The following is a 13,561-nucleotide window of genomic DNA, read 5'->3' on the forward strand; positions in this document are numbered from 1 at the left end:
TTTACATTATTCATAGCTTTATTTCTTAGAGTGAACATTAAAAAGGAACAGGGAAACCAATGGTAACATTTAACGTGGTCCTTTAAAATACCAACCGTACTAATGGGCCAGGGTTCTGCAATCATGCGATCTACAAACAGCTGTAACGGCACTAAGGAAATTGCAACTAAGGACAAATACAAAATTATAAATTGTCAAAAGAATGAGTTGAGAGAAAGCGTGTTATGGGAATGATGACCAGCTTAACCAGTTTTGATAATGCATTGTTCTAATGAGTTTTAAGAGCAAATCCATTGATGTTTATTCAAATAAAAAGGTAAATACAAGGTCAAGGGGTCACTGCTCTGTCTGTTGTCTGGAACACTTGCTGTCAGGCAAACTGAACTTAGGCTTTCTCTCCAGTTTAAACAAAAAGTGTTTGAGGGTGAGCAATGATAGACTAATAATTCCTTCTAGAAAAAGATAACCAAAGTATCATCCACATCAACCAAATGCCAGTTCATTAACCTGCTTAGCCTCAATAGACAAATCACATTGCAGAGTCCCGAGTACAGTACAACAAAGCATACTGCCCAGAACAAGATAACACAAAAGCTCATACAATGTTCAATAGACCTTTTTTTTTTTAACTGCATTTTTATTTGTTTAAACATAACATCTGAGGAGTTGTACTAGAAGATGATATTGGACGCAAGGCAATGACATTCAGTGGGAAGAAGAAAAAGGAATACAACTATACTGACATGTGTTGGGGAAATGTGGAGAGGGGGAGACCGGGAGTTGTCTGAATGGAGACTGCTCAGCTGCAGTAGTACTGGCCCGCGTTGGCCCGTCGTCTCTTGCGGTTCTGCTGCTGTTGGAAGAACTGACGGATGTCTTCGGGAGTCACTACCTGGGGGGTGAGAAATGGGGCACAAACGTTTTATGCCCCTTATTGGGTGTAGCGACTTCGGCTACAAACAAAAGATGGAGTCTAGGTCATGCTAGGAGTATGAGTTTGACAGAATTAGATTTTCATCGGACAGTTACTTTAAATAAAGTTTGATCTCATGGTCACACACCAAGGACAGGACCGCCAGGAGGTGCATTCCAGATTCAGTGACCACAATGTGAAGGTCTAGCAAAACAATCCTCATCAATACTATCATTATAAAGGCTGGTTTGCGACACTGGGATAGTGAACATCAACTGAGGACCAAAATACAATGATGCTGATATGATTGATCATTCAACTAAATAGTGTGTACGCTGATAAATCTGCAGGTTTTAATTACCTTTCCTTCTGCAGCAAATCTCTGCAGGAAATCCTTCAGCTCAGTCTTCATGTCATTGTACCCTGAGAAGGGAGGGAGGGGGGGAGATTTTAAAAAGCAGCTCTTTTTTGATTGCAGCACCGATAGTTGTCTCCACACAAAATAAATCATCTGTATTTCAATCAATACAGCTGAGGGAATGGCTCTAACTACTCATCCAACACCTGCCTCACCTCTTTCCTTCATTCACTCTCTCCCTGTCAGATGGTCCAAATTCTCTCCCTACCCCAAATGCTTTGATGGTTGCAAGTCTGTACAGTGTAAGCAATAATGGTGGAAACTCCTACTTCACATACCTACCCAGAACCTTCAGACCTGCAAACATCAAAGGGATAGGGAGAGAAATGGTTTAGTCTCTTCTTTAACACCACCACCTCGTACCGTGGATTATCTCCAGCTGCTGAACCCGGCCCAGGGTATTAAGGGCCGACATCAGGGGGTCGCGACCCTCGGCGGTCCCCGCCTGCTCCTGTTCTGTGGTCTTTCCTTTATTCTCGTAGGCTAAGACCGTGTCCGACTCATCCAGGAGAAAGGACATACCAGCTTCAGCGTAGGATTTCTGCTGGGGGGAGGAAACGGGTGAGCAGAGTTTTCCTATTGTCAATAGTAATTCTACGAATGATATAGGCCTACTCAACGACATAAATATGCAGTAATTCTGATCATAAACTATTTTTATTTGGGTGTATTATGCCTTTGATTTGTTTTGCAAGATACTACTCGTACATGCACACCAAATTAAAAGGCCTAAACAACATGCATGTATTTACCTGTTCTACAATAAAACGGATGTATTCATTAGTGCACACTAACAAAACATTTTGCAACTGAAAATATTTACCACCGAAAACCAGCGTTTCTTATTGGGCAAATTCAGGTTAGTCCCTCCCACTTTCAGCCCATTTGGTTCCCAGTGAATACACCTCAGATTGTGGCTGTTTGACTTCCTTCTAAAACGGCTGAAGCAGAGAACAGAGTAGCAGCCGGGTTGACGGGAAAAGTGGTGAAGACATACCTTGCAGCTGACACAGGAACAGAGTTTGGTTCTCCAGGCTGAGGGCCAGAATACAGCTCCAAACTCTGCTCTCTCTGTACCTGTGCCCCCCAGCTCCATGAGCCTGCACTCGGAGGGGGCTTTGGAGGGCGAGCCTCCCTCCATCTCCTGGTGCCTCCTTTTGCAGCCTGGCACCCCATTGGATTTGACCTGCGAGTAGGACAGATATCACACAATGTCCTCTGAACACTCAAAAGATGAATCTTTTCATCCACAATATGATTACAAAAGGTTAGACATGAAGAGGTTAAAAGGATGAGGGTAGAAAGTGAACACCTTGCTTTGACTTATCATGTCCGGTATAATCTGTTAAGTCTAAGGAAAGGAAACATTTCCTAAGTATCTTATCAAGGCCCATTACCTTGCACAACCTCGCCAGTAGACAGACCACTCCCTTAAATCACAAACCAAAATTACGAGGACACGCCAAAAAAAAAACAGTTGCCAGTTGTATAAGAGTGACTTCTGTCTTTGGTGCATGCAAATGTGCGAGCTCACCGGGCCCCTGCGGGAGGGGGCAAATCGTGGGCTGCCATATTTTCTGTCAAATAAGGCTGGCTTCAATTTGCTGCTCGCCTCAGAGGCTGACTAATGAAATCATTCTTGTTGATATGCGGGCGCCGCAAAGCCTTGGGGCTGCTCCCCGCAGACCAGAGAATCTGCGCATGGCACGGGCCATTTATCCCCTAAATACCCACAGGAAACTAGCACAGCCTGGTTCTGTGCACTCATCTCATGCTGACTGTTAGAGGACTGAAGCCACCTGGTGGTTGATACCGACAGTCCCCTTTCCCTGCTCTGCATGGATGCAATGCTGTCAACAGTGGTGAAAGCAGTAACTTTGACTTCTGAAACATGTGTACCTAAAGCATAAGAAAACAAAATGCATGAAGACGCATTGGAAACCTTTTCCACATAATATAGTTCCATCCATCTGTTTTATCTGGTAATAATATCCTTTTCTCAGTGATACTTTTAAACCAAGATACCCATTGCTGGTTCATTCATGATATTCAATGTACTGCAAGAAATAAAATTCTATTCATTGTTCTCGTAACATTGTGTATATGAAGCTTTGTGTGGAGTGAGTACCTTCTCTTCACCCTGGTTATTGAGGCTCGTGGAGGCCTCCTCTGTTGTGTTCTTGCCCTCCTCACGGTCCCCCTCTTCATTCGTCACCTCCCCTTCTGCTTTGCAGGGGCTGGCTTTGGTCGCAGCGGGCACTGGAGGAGAAATACAAAACAACATGGAGCCACTTAAGAGCTGACAGGCTCTTTGCACTGTTTTACAATGGCTGTATTCATCAATCTAGCAAGGCAATATTTTCAATAATGTAGTAGTTTCCCCCCCCCTCATTTATCAAACAGCTATCTAAGTTATATATGTAGAGCCGCCTGTTCGATAGGAATCCAGCAATGTTTTTGTCATGTCTGTGTTGTGAGCAAGTCTACCAGCAGAGGAGCTTTTCCAAGGCCGCCCTTTTGATGTGACGTGGAAAACAGGTGAGAGAGTACAGTTACGGCCGGAAGTGACTTTTCATAGCAGGTTAGGACAGCATTTTAGCTAACCCCAACTCTTTTCTTGACCTTAACCTAAGTCTCCTAACCTGCTGCTTAAAAATACTTCCGATCGTAGCTGTACTCCTTCTAGTCAGAACCCTGGATGGAGCCAGAGACAAGTTTATTCGACAGAGAAGCCTCTGATTGTCCTAGGAATGTCTAGTGTTTTATTCTGACTTATATAATTTGACACTGTGTTATAACACATATGGAATGATGTAGTAACCAAAAAAGTGTTAAACAAATCTAAATATTTTAGATTCTTCGAAGTAGCCACCCTTTGCCTTGATGACAGCTTTGCACACTCTTGGCATTCTCTCAACCAGCTTCACCTGGAATGCTTTTCCAACAGATGCTGAGCACTTGTTGGTTGCTTTTCCTTCACTCTGCAGTCCAAACCATCTCAATTGGGTTGAGGTCGGGTGATTGTGGAGGCCAGGTCATCTGATGCAGCGCTCCATCACTCTGCTTGGTCAAATGGGGCGGCAGTGTAGCCTAGTGGTTAGAGCATTGGACTAGTAACCGAAAGGTTGCAAGTTCAAATCCCCGAGCTGACAAGGTACAAAATCTGTCGTTCTGCCCTTTAACAGGCAGTTAACCCACTGTTACTAGGCCGTCATTGAACATAAGAATTTGTTCTTAACTGACTTGCCTAGTAAAATAAAGGTTAAAAAAATAGCCCTTACACAGCATGGAGGTGTGTTGGGTCATTGTCCTTTTGAAAAACAAATCATAGTCCCACTAAGCATAAACCAGATGGGATGGCGTCTAGCTGCAGAATGCTGTGGTAGCCATGTTGGTTAAGTGTGTCTTGAATTCTAAATAAATTAGGGTCACCAGCAAAGCACCCCCACACCTCTATGCTTCACGGTGGGAACCACACATGCGGAGATCATCCGTTCACCCAATCAGTTGTATTGTGACTGCATATCAAAGACACGGCGGTTGGAAACAAAAATCTCAAATTTTGACTCATCGGACCAAAAACAGATTTCCACTGGTCTAATGTTCATTGCTCGTGTTTCTTGGCCCAAGCAAGTCTCTTCTTCTCATTGGTGTCCTTTAGTTGTGGTTTCTTTGCAGCAATTTGACCATGAAGGCCTGATTCACACAGTCTCCTCTGAACAGCTGATGTTGATGTGTCTGTCTACTTGAACTCTGAAGCATTTATTTGGGCTGCAATTTCTGAGGCTGGTAACTCTAATGAACTTATCCTCTGCAGCAGAGGGAACTCTGGGTCTTCCTTTCCTGTGGCGGTCCTCATGAGAGCCAGTTTCATCATAGCGCTTGATGGTTTTTGCACCTGCACTTGAAGAAACTAAGTTCTTCATTTTCCGGATTGACTGACCTTCATGTCTTAAAGTAATGAGGGACTGTCATTTCTCTTTGCTTTGCTTATTTGAGCTGTTCTTGCCATAATATGGACTTGGTCTTTTACTAAATAGGTAGATCTTGTGTATACCAACCCTACCTTGTCACAATACAACTGATTGGGTGAAATACATGAAGGAAAGAAATTCTACAAATTAACAAGGCACACATGCATTCCAGGTGACTACCTCATGAAGCTGGTTGAGAGAATGCCAAGAGTGTGATTCCATATGTGTTATTTCATAGTTTAAGTCTATACTATTATTCTACATTGTAGAATATAGTAAAAATAAAGAAAAACCCTGGAATGAGTAGGTGTCCAAATCTTTGACTGGTACTGTACATATTTCCACACTGAGGCTGGAATAATAGTGAAAATGATAATGCCGTTTTAGTGTAAGAGCTGTTTGAAAAGGCGGCCTGAAATTTCAGCCTGGTTTGGTGGGATGGTGTTTTGGCCAGCGTGGTGATTTAATTAGTTAGACCAATGAGTCTCAAACCTCCCTGCCAATAACAGCTAGTTTTCAGCTTTCCCACTCAGACCACCTCCAGACAGTCCTAACAAAATTCTTGCTTGAGAAATTTCTCTTCGCTAAGAAGCTATTTAGTTTCTTTTTGACCATTTTAATTGAAAAGAAATCATAGTAAGGTAAATCATTGTTACCCAGAAATTATTTGATATTGAGATCAAAACGGCTGAATTGGACCTTAAAAATCCTTGAGGGGGCATGAAATCGTGCACACATCGACCTCAATAGCTAACGGCACTTTAGTATTTTAGTCACCCATTGAAGTAAACTGCTCTACCGCAAACCATAGCCTCTTGTTCACTAGTTACTGCAGGTTTCATTAGTACTGTACAGGTAACTGCCAAAATAAAGGAAACGCTTGAGTCAGTGAGGGATACAAAGTATTTTGAAAGCAGGTTCTTCCACACAGGTGTGGTTCCTGAGTTAATTATGCAATTAACAAACCATTATGCTCAGGGTAATGTCTAAAAATGTCCAGTTGCCCATTATTTTGGCTACCATGGCTAGAAGAGATCTCTGAACTTGAGAGGGGTCTTAAATCAACAGATGTCAATCCAGTTGAACACTTATTTGGGGTTTTCCCAACACCAAATAATGGAATTTCTCGTGGAAGAAGGGTGTCGCATCCCTCCAACAGAGTTCCAGACACTTGTAGAATCTATGCCAAGGTGCATCGAAGCTGTTCTGGTGGCCCAACGCCCTATTAAGAAACTTGATGTTGACGTTTCCTTAATTTTGGCAGTTACCTGTACCTTCACATAGAAGCATAAACGAAACACAATGTGGTAGGTCTAAAGAATGGTCTCCTATCCTGCAGTGTTTTCTTTCTGAATTTGTTAATTGGGGCATGCCAGTAAACTGAAGGTAATGAGAGTACCCATAGAACTACATAAAGAATCACTGTGAATTCTAGGATCTCTAGGAATACCTGCCAGATGGGTGGCGTAGGCCCACAGGAAAGGAGCATTGTTCATGCAGGACTCACACACCATCTCCTGGAGCTCCACACACTCTGGCACAGGGCAACCCAAGTGCTGGATAAAAAAAACGTAATAACACTCATACGATATACATATAGCAGCTATGGCATCAAGTGTACACAGTCAAGACCAGGGTAAAGACCAGGCCGGTCTTGAGTTAAATACTCGGGATGCGTTCCAGATATAGGACTTCACAGATTACAGGATCTGTATATTATCTTGATGTGGTTCCCAAGATGTTAAACCAGAGTTCTCCAACTCTGGTCATGGAGAGCTACTGGGTGTACAGGCTTTTGTTCTAGTACAATTAATCAATAAATTATGGGCTGTGTTCAGTAGGCATAAAACATGAGAAAGCATTTTGAAACAGAGCTCTTATCCAAACCTATCCAATAAGAATGCTCATTTTCGCTTTCCGTTTTACCATATGTTGCTTCCTACTGAACAAACCCATTAAATTTGGACCATGATTAGCTGAATCCATTGTGCTGGGTTGTAACAAAACCTTGCACACCAAGTAGCTCTTCGTGACCAAATGTTTTAGAACCCTGTGTTTAATAGTTCTGGCATTGTAAAGACCTGATCTGTCCAAGGCCTATATTCACAAATATCATACCCCCTAAAAAAGACTAACATTTCCTTATTGGTAATGGTGAGAGGTAAGCATGTCTTGGGGATATGATCTTTGTGCTTCTGTAACTTTCTTGCTCATGATTATACATAATCATTGTAGCATCCACAAACATATAATATTATTTAAAATAAAAGTAACTCCCAAATGACAATACATTATTCACCATTCACTTCTACTAAGCACAATATAATCTGAACCACAACAAACTGCAAATGTGTAGTCAAAAGTATGTGGACACCCCTTCAAATTAGTGGATTTGGCTATTTCAGCCACACCCTTTGCTGACCGGTGTATAAAATCGAGCACACAGCCATGCAATCTCCAAGGACAAACATTGACAGTAGAATGGCCTTACTGAAGAGCTCAGTGACTTTCAACATGGCACGTCATAGGATTCCACCTTTCCAACAAGTCAGTTAGTCAAATGTATGTCCTGCTAGCGCTGCCCTGGTCAACTGTAAGTGCTGTTATTGTGAAGTGTAAATGTTTAGTAGCAATGACTCAGCCGCGATCACAGAAAGGGACTGCCGAGTGCTGTAGGGCGTAAAAATCATCTGTCCTCGGTTGCAGCACTCACTACAGTGTTCTAAACTGCCTCTGGAAGCAACGTCAGCACAAGAACTGTTCGTCGGGAGCTTAAGATCACCATGTGCAATGCCTACTGTCGGCTGGAGTGGTGTTAAGTTTGCCACCATTGGACTCTGGAACAGTGGAAATGTGTTCTCTGGAGCGATGAATCACGCCTCACCATCTGGCAGTCCAATGGTCGAATCTGGGTTTGGTGGATGCCAGGAGAACACTACCTGCCCCAATGCATAGCACCAACCGTAAAGTTTGGTAGAGGATGTTTTTCATGGTTCGGGCTAGGCCCCTTAGTTCCAAGGGAAATCTTAACGCTACAGCATACATACATTCTAGACGATTCTGTGCTTCAAAATGTGTGGCAACAGTTTGGGGAAGGCCCTTTCCTGTTTCAGCATGACAATGCCCCCGTGCACAAAGTGAGGTTCATACAGAACTGGTTTGTTGAGATCTCTATGGAAGAATTTTACTGGCCTTCACAGAGCGCTGAACTCAACCCCATCTTGGGATGAATTGGAACGCCAACTGTGAGCCAGGCCTAATCACCCAACATCAGTGCCCGACCTCACTAATGCTCTTGTGGCTGAATGGAAGCAAGTCCCCCAGCAATGTTTCAACATCTAGTGGAAAGCCTTCCCAGAAGAGTGGAGGCTGCCAAAGGGGGAACCAACTCCATATGAATGCCCATGGTTTTGGAATGAGATGTTTGACGAGCAAGTGTCCACATACTTTTGGTCATGTAATGTTTAAGTGAATTTACCCAAATACTTATGACATCTTCAAATGGGGGACTAGATACATAAAGTGCTATCATTTCTAAACGGTAAAACAGATGTATGAAAATACCCTCAAATAAAAAGGTTACATTCTGTACCGTCACGTCATATGAAACACTTCATCGCAAATACAAAATGCTGGAGTATAGAGCCAAATTAAACATTTTAGATTCACTGTCCAAATAAATACATAGGGGAGTATACAAGCCCAGGGACCTGTGCATCTTCAACACATCCTTATGCTTTGGTGCTCCACAAAAGCCTTACCCTGCCATGAAGCCAGTCCTCACAGACAATGCACTGTATCATCTCATCTTCAACCTGGGAAAGACATGTTTTGGTCAATAGATCTTCACTGGAAAACTGATTTTTTCAAAAACCAATTCATAGACTATTTGAGGTGAATGGTCAACTCTCACCGGGTCTTCTGGGTCTGGATATGGCCTGTTACAGGTGCAATACAGACCAACAAAATTGTGGCTGTATTTGTTCTCCGTGTTCAACGGATCCTTGTCCTAGAAGACAGTGAAATCAGTAACATCATGGACCATGCAGTACTCTATGCATTGATCAAAGTCTCTCAATCAATGGTCCTGGGTACCCAAAGGGGTGCAGATTTTTGTTTTTGCCTTAGAACTAACACACGTCATCAAGCCTGATTATTTTGGGTCCCCAGGACCAGGTTTGATTAACACAGTCCTAGATGTATAGTTTCGGACAACTATATTACCACCCTTGCACTTTTCTTAAATAATTCTTAAATATTTCTTTAAGTTGAAATTAAAATAAAAACGCACCACACTTATTGGATTCTCAACATTGCAAAACCAATTTTATTTTTTGTATGCTTAATTTGATCATTTTAATTGAGAGACCAATGGCATGGACAAAATTGTTGACACCCTGAAGCTAGTACTTGGTTGCACAGCCTTTGGCCAAGATAACTGCAGAAAAATAACTACAGCAAATTACTCTAATTCTTCAGTATTTGAGAATTGCTGTTTTTGGTCGTCAGTAAACACAGCGCTGATCTCTATTTCCAAAGAGCTATAATTTTGTTTTTTGGTACACAGAATATTTTCTCCTGGATTTAGGCTTGTTTAGGTGGGTTGTTGAGAAGTGCAATCAGGCTTTCTTGAGCCTCCTTCAGCAGTTTACCAAAAACCAAATGAATCATTCAAAGAAAAGAACACCCTCCCTAAAATCAAACAAGGGGAGGTTTGATAATGCTGTGGGGTTTCTTTGCTGCCTCTAGTACAGGGGCGGAGCCTGTGTGTGCAAGAGATCATAAAATCAGCAGCTTATCAAGGTGTTTTGGAGTGCAGCGTTTAACCCAGTGTCCAAAAACGGTGTCTCTATTGAAGGTTGTGGGTTTTCAAGCAACCCAAACACACATCAAAAGCACCCTGGAATGGTTTAAGAAGAAACACCGGACTGTTCTGGAGTGGCCAGCAAAAAGTCCAGATCTGAATCACATCCAATAGGGAGCTGAAAACAGCAGTTGGGTCACTCTCACAAAATAAGTTGAGAATTACCTTAACAGCTTTCGATGTCCAAAAAAAGTTACACATTATTTTTAACATTTCTCCCTAATGAAAAGGCCTGAGTTAAACATAACACTGAAAATTCACCTAAATGAAATTATAATTCAATTAAATGACTTTTTCATCTGTTTCTGTAATGAGAAGGCGAAGTGGGGTAAACTGGGTGTTTGACAATAAGAACCTAATTTTGAAGGCATATAAGCGTATACATTTCGGGGCTCCCGAGTGGCGCAGCAGTCTAAGGCACTGCATCTCAGTGCTAGAGGCGTCACTACAGACCCTGGCTTGATTCGCTTGAAGACGTTTTCGTCTTTTGAGCTTCTAGTCATGAAATCTATGCAGCCTACTCAATCACTTTTTATAGCTACTGTTTACAGGCCTCCTGGGCCATATACAGCGTTCCTCACTAGTTCCCTGAATTCCTATCGGACCTTGTAGTCATAGCAGATAATATTCTAATCTTTGGTGACTTTAATATTCACATGGAAAAGTCCACAGACCCACTCCAAAAGGCTTTCGGAGCCATCATCGACTCAGTGAGTTTTGTCCAACATGTCTCTGGACCCATTCACTGTCACAGTCATACGCTGGACCTAGTTTTGTCCCATGGAATAAATGTTGTGGATCTTAATGTTTTTCCTCATAATCCTGGACTATCGGACCACTATTTTATTACGTTTGCAATTGCAACAAATAATCTGCTCAGACCCCAACCAAGGAACATCAAAAGTCGTGCTATAAATTCACAGACAACACAAAGATTCCTTGATGTCCTTCCAGATTCCCTCTACCCAAGGACGCCAGAGGACAAAAATCAGTTAACCACCTAACTGAGGAACTCAATTTAACCTTGCACAATACCCTAGATGCAGTTGACCCCTAAAAACTAAAAACATTTCTCATAAGAAACTAGCTCCCTGGTACACAGAAAATACCCGAGCTCTGAAGCAAGCTTCCAGAAAATTGGAACGGAAATGGCGCCACACCAAACTGGAAGTCTTCCGACTAGCTTGGAAAGACAGTACCGTGCAGTACCGTAGAGCCCTTACTGCTGCTCGATCATCCTATTTTTCTAACTTAATTTGGGGAAAATAAGAACAATCCGAAATTCCTTTTTGATACTGTCGCAAAGCTAACTAAAAAGCAGCATTCCCCAAGAGAGGATGACTTTCACTTTAGCAGTGATAAATTCATGAACTTCATTGAGGAAAAGATTATGATTATTAGAAAGCAAATTACGGACTCCTCTTTAAATCTGCGTATTCCTTCAAAGCTCAGTTGTCCTGAGTCTGCACAACTCTCCCAGGACCTAGGATCAAGAGAGACGCTCAAGTGTTTTAGTACTATATCTCTTGACACAATGATGAAAATAATCATGGCCTCTAAACCTTCAAGCTGCATACTGGACCCTATACCAACTTAACTACTGAAAGAGCTGCTTCCTGTGCTTGGCCCTCCTATGTTGAACATAATAAACTCTCTATCCACCGGATGTGTACCAAACTCACTAAAAGTGGCAGTAATAAAGCCTCTCTTGAAAAAGCCAAACCTTGACCCAGAAAATATAAAAAACTATCGGCCTATATCGAATCTTCCATTCCTCTCAAATATTTTAGAAAAGGCTGTTGCGCAGCAACTTACTGCCTTCCTGAAGACAAACAATGTATACGAAATGCTTCAGTCTGGTTTTAGACCCCATCATAGCACTGAGACGGCACTTGTGAAGGTGGTAAATGACATTTTAATGGCATCGGACCGAGGCTCTGCATCTGTCCTCGTGCTCCTAGACCTTAGTGCTGCTTTTGATACCATCGATCACCACATTCTTTTGGAGAGATTGGAAACCCAAATTGGTCTACACGGACAAGTTCTGGCCTGGTTTAGATCTTATCTGTCGGAAAGATATCAGTTTGTCTCTGTGAATGGTTTGTCCTCTGACAAATCAACTGTAAATTTCGGTGTTCCTCAAGTTTCTGTTTTGGGACCACTATTGTTTTCACTATATATTTGACCTCTTGGGGATGTTATTCGAAAACATAATGTTAACTTTCACTGCTATGCGGATGACACACAGCTGTACATTTCAATGAAACATGGTGAAGCCCCAAAATTGCCCTTGCTAGAAGCATGTGTTTCAGACATAAGGAAGTGGATGGCTGCAAACTTTCTACTTTTAAACTCGGACAAAACAGAGATGCTTGTTCTAGGTCCCAAGAAACAAAGAGATCTTCTGTTGAATCTGACAATTAATCTTAATGGTTGTACAGTCGTCTCAAATAAAACTGTGAAGGACCTCGGCGTTACTCTGGACCCTGATCTCTCTTTTGAAGAACATATCAAGACCATTTCAAGGACAGCTTTTTTCCATCTACGTAACATTGCAAAAATCAGAAACTTTCTGTCCAAAAATGATGCAGAAAAATTAATCCATGCTTTTGTCACTTCTAGGTTAGACTACTGCAATGTTCTACTTTCCGGCTACCCGGATAAAGCACTAAATAAACTTCAGTTAGTACTAAATACGGCTGCTCGAATTCTGACTAGAACCAAAAATGTGATCATATTACTCCAGTGCTAGCCTCTCTACACTGGCTTCCTGTCAAAGCAAGGGCTGATTTCAAGGTTTTACTGCTAACCTACAAAGCATTACATGGGCTTGCTCCTACCTATCTCTCTGATTTGGTCCTGCCGTACATACCTACACGTACGCTACGGTCACAAGACGCAGGCCTCCTAATTGTCCCTAGAATTTCTAAGCAAACAGCTGGAGGCAGGGCTTTCTCCTATAGAGCTCCATTTTTATGGAACGGTCTGCCTACCCATTTCAGAGACGCAAACTCGGTCTCAACCTTTAAGTCCTTACTGAAGACTTATCTCTTCAGTGGGTCATATGATTGAGTGTAGTCTGGCCCAGGAGTGGGAAGGTGAACGGAAAGGCTCTGGAGCAACGAACCGCCCTTGCTGTCTCTGCCTGGCCGGTTCCCCTCTTCCCACTGGGATTCTCTGCCTCTAACCCTATTACAGGGGCTGAGTCACTGGCTTACTGGGGCTCTCTCTTGCTGTCCCTGGAAGGGGTGCGTCACCTGAGTGGGTTGATTCACTGATGTGGTCATCCTGTCTGTGATGGCGCCCCCCCTTGGGTTGTGCCATGGCGGAGTTCTTTGTGGGCTATACTCAGCCTTGTCTCAGGATGGTAAGTTGGTGGTTGAAGATATCCC

The 13,561-nt window shown here is 42.6% G+C and overlaps 1 protein-coding gene across 4 annotated transcripts in view; it reads right to left on the reverse strand.

The window, feature by feature from the left end:
- ubr7 (ubiquitin protein ligase E3 component n-recognin 7) overlaps window positions 1-13,561 on the reverse strand; it is a 22,137-nt gene continuing 8,576 nt past the window's right edge. For 3 of the 4 annotated variants that reach the window (XM_024420594.2, XM_024420593.2, XM_024420592.2), the window contains 8 exons: window positions 9,219-9,314; window positions 9,067-9,120; window positions 6,756-6,861; window positions 3,460-3,590; window positions 2,329-2,517; window positions 1,695-1,875; window positions 1,275-1,336; window positions 606-892 (listed from right to left, as the gene is read on the reverse strand). In XM_024420594.2, coding sequence (XP_024276362.1) covers window positions 800-892; window positions 1,275-1,336; window positions 1,695-1,875; window positions 2,329-2,517; window positions 3,460-3,590; window positions 6,756-6,861; window positions 9,067-9,120; window positions 9,219-9,314 — 912 coding nt within the window. In that variant the 3' untranslated portion in view covers window positions 606-799. Of the gene's footprint in view, window positions 893-1,274; window positions 1,337-1,694; window positions 1,876-2,328; window positions 2,518-3,459; window positions 3,591-6,755; window positions 6,862-9,066; window positions 9,121-9,218; window positions 9,315-13,561 lie in introns of all 4 variants that reach the window. The other variant, XM_024420595.2, reaches the window with a different exon arrangement.

This window comes from Oncorhynchus tshawytscha, linkage group LG05 (genome assembly GCF_018296145.1).
Source record: "Oncorhynchus tshawytscha isolate Ot180627B linkage group LG05, Otsh_v2.0, whole genome shotgun sequence".
NCBI lineage: Eukaryota > Metazoa > Chordata > Actinopteri > Salmoniformes > Salmonidae > Oncorhynchus > Oncorhynchus tshawytscha.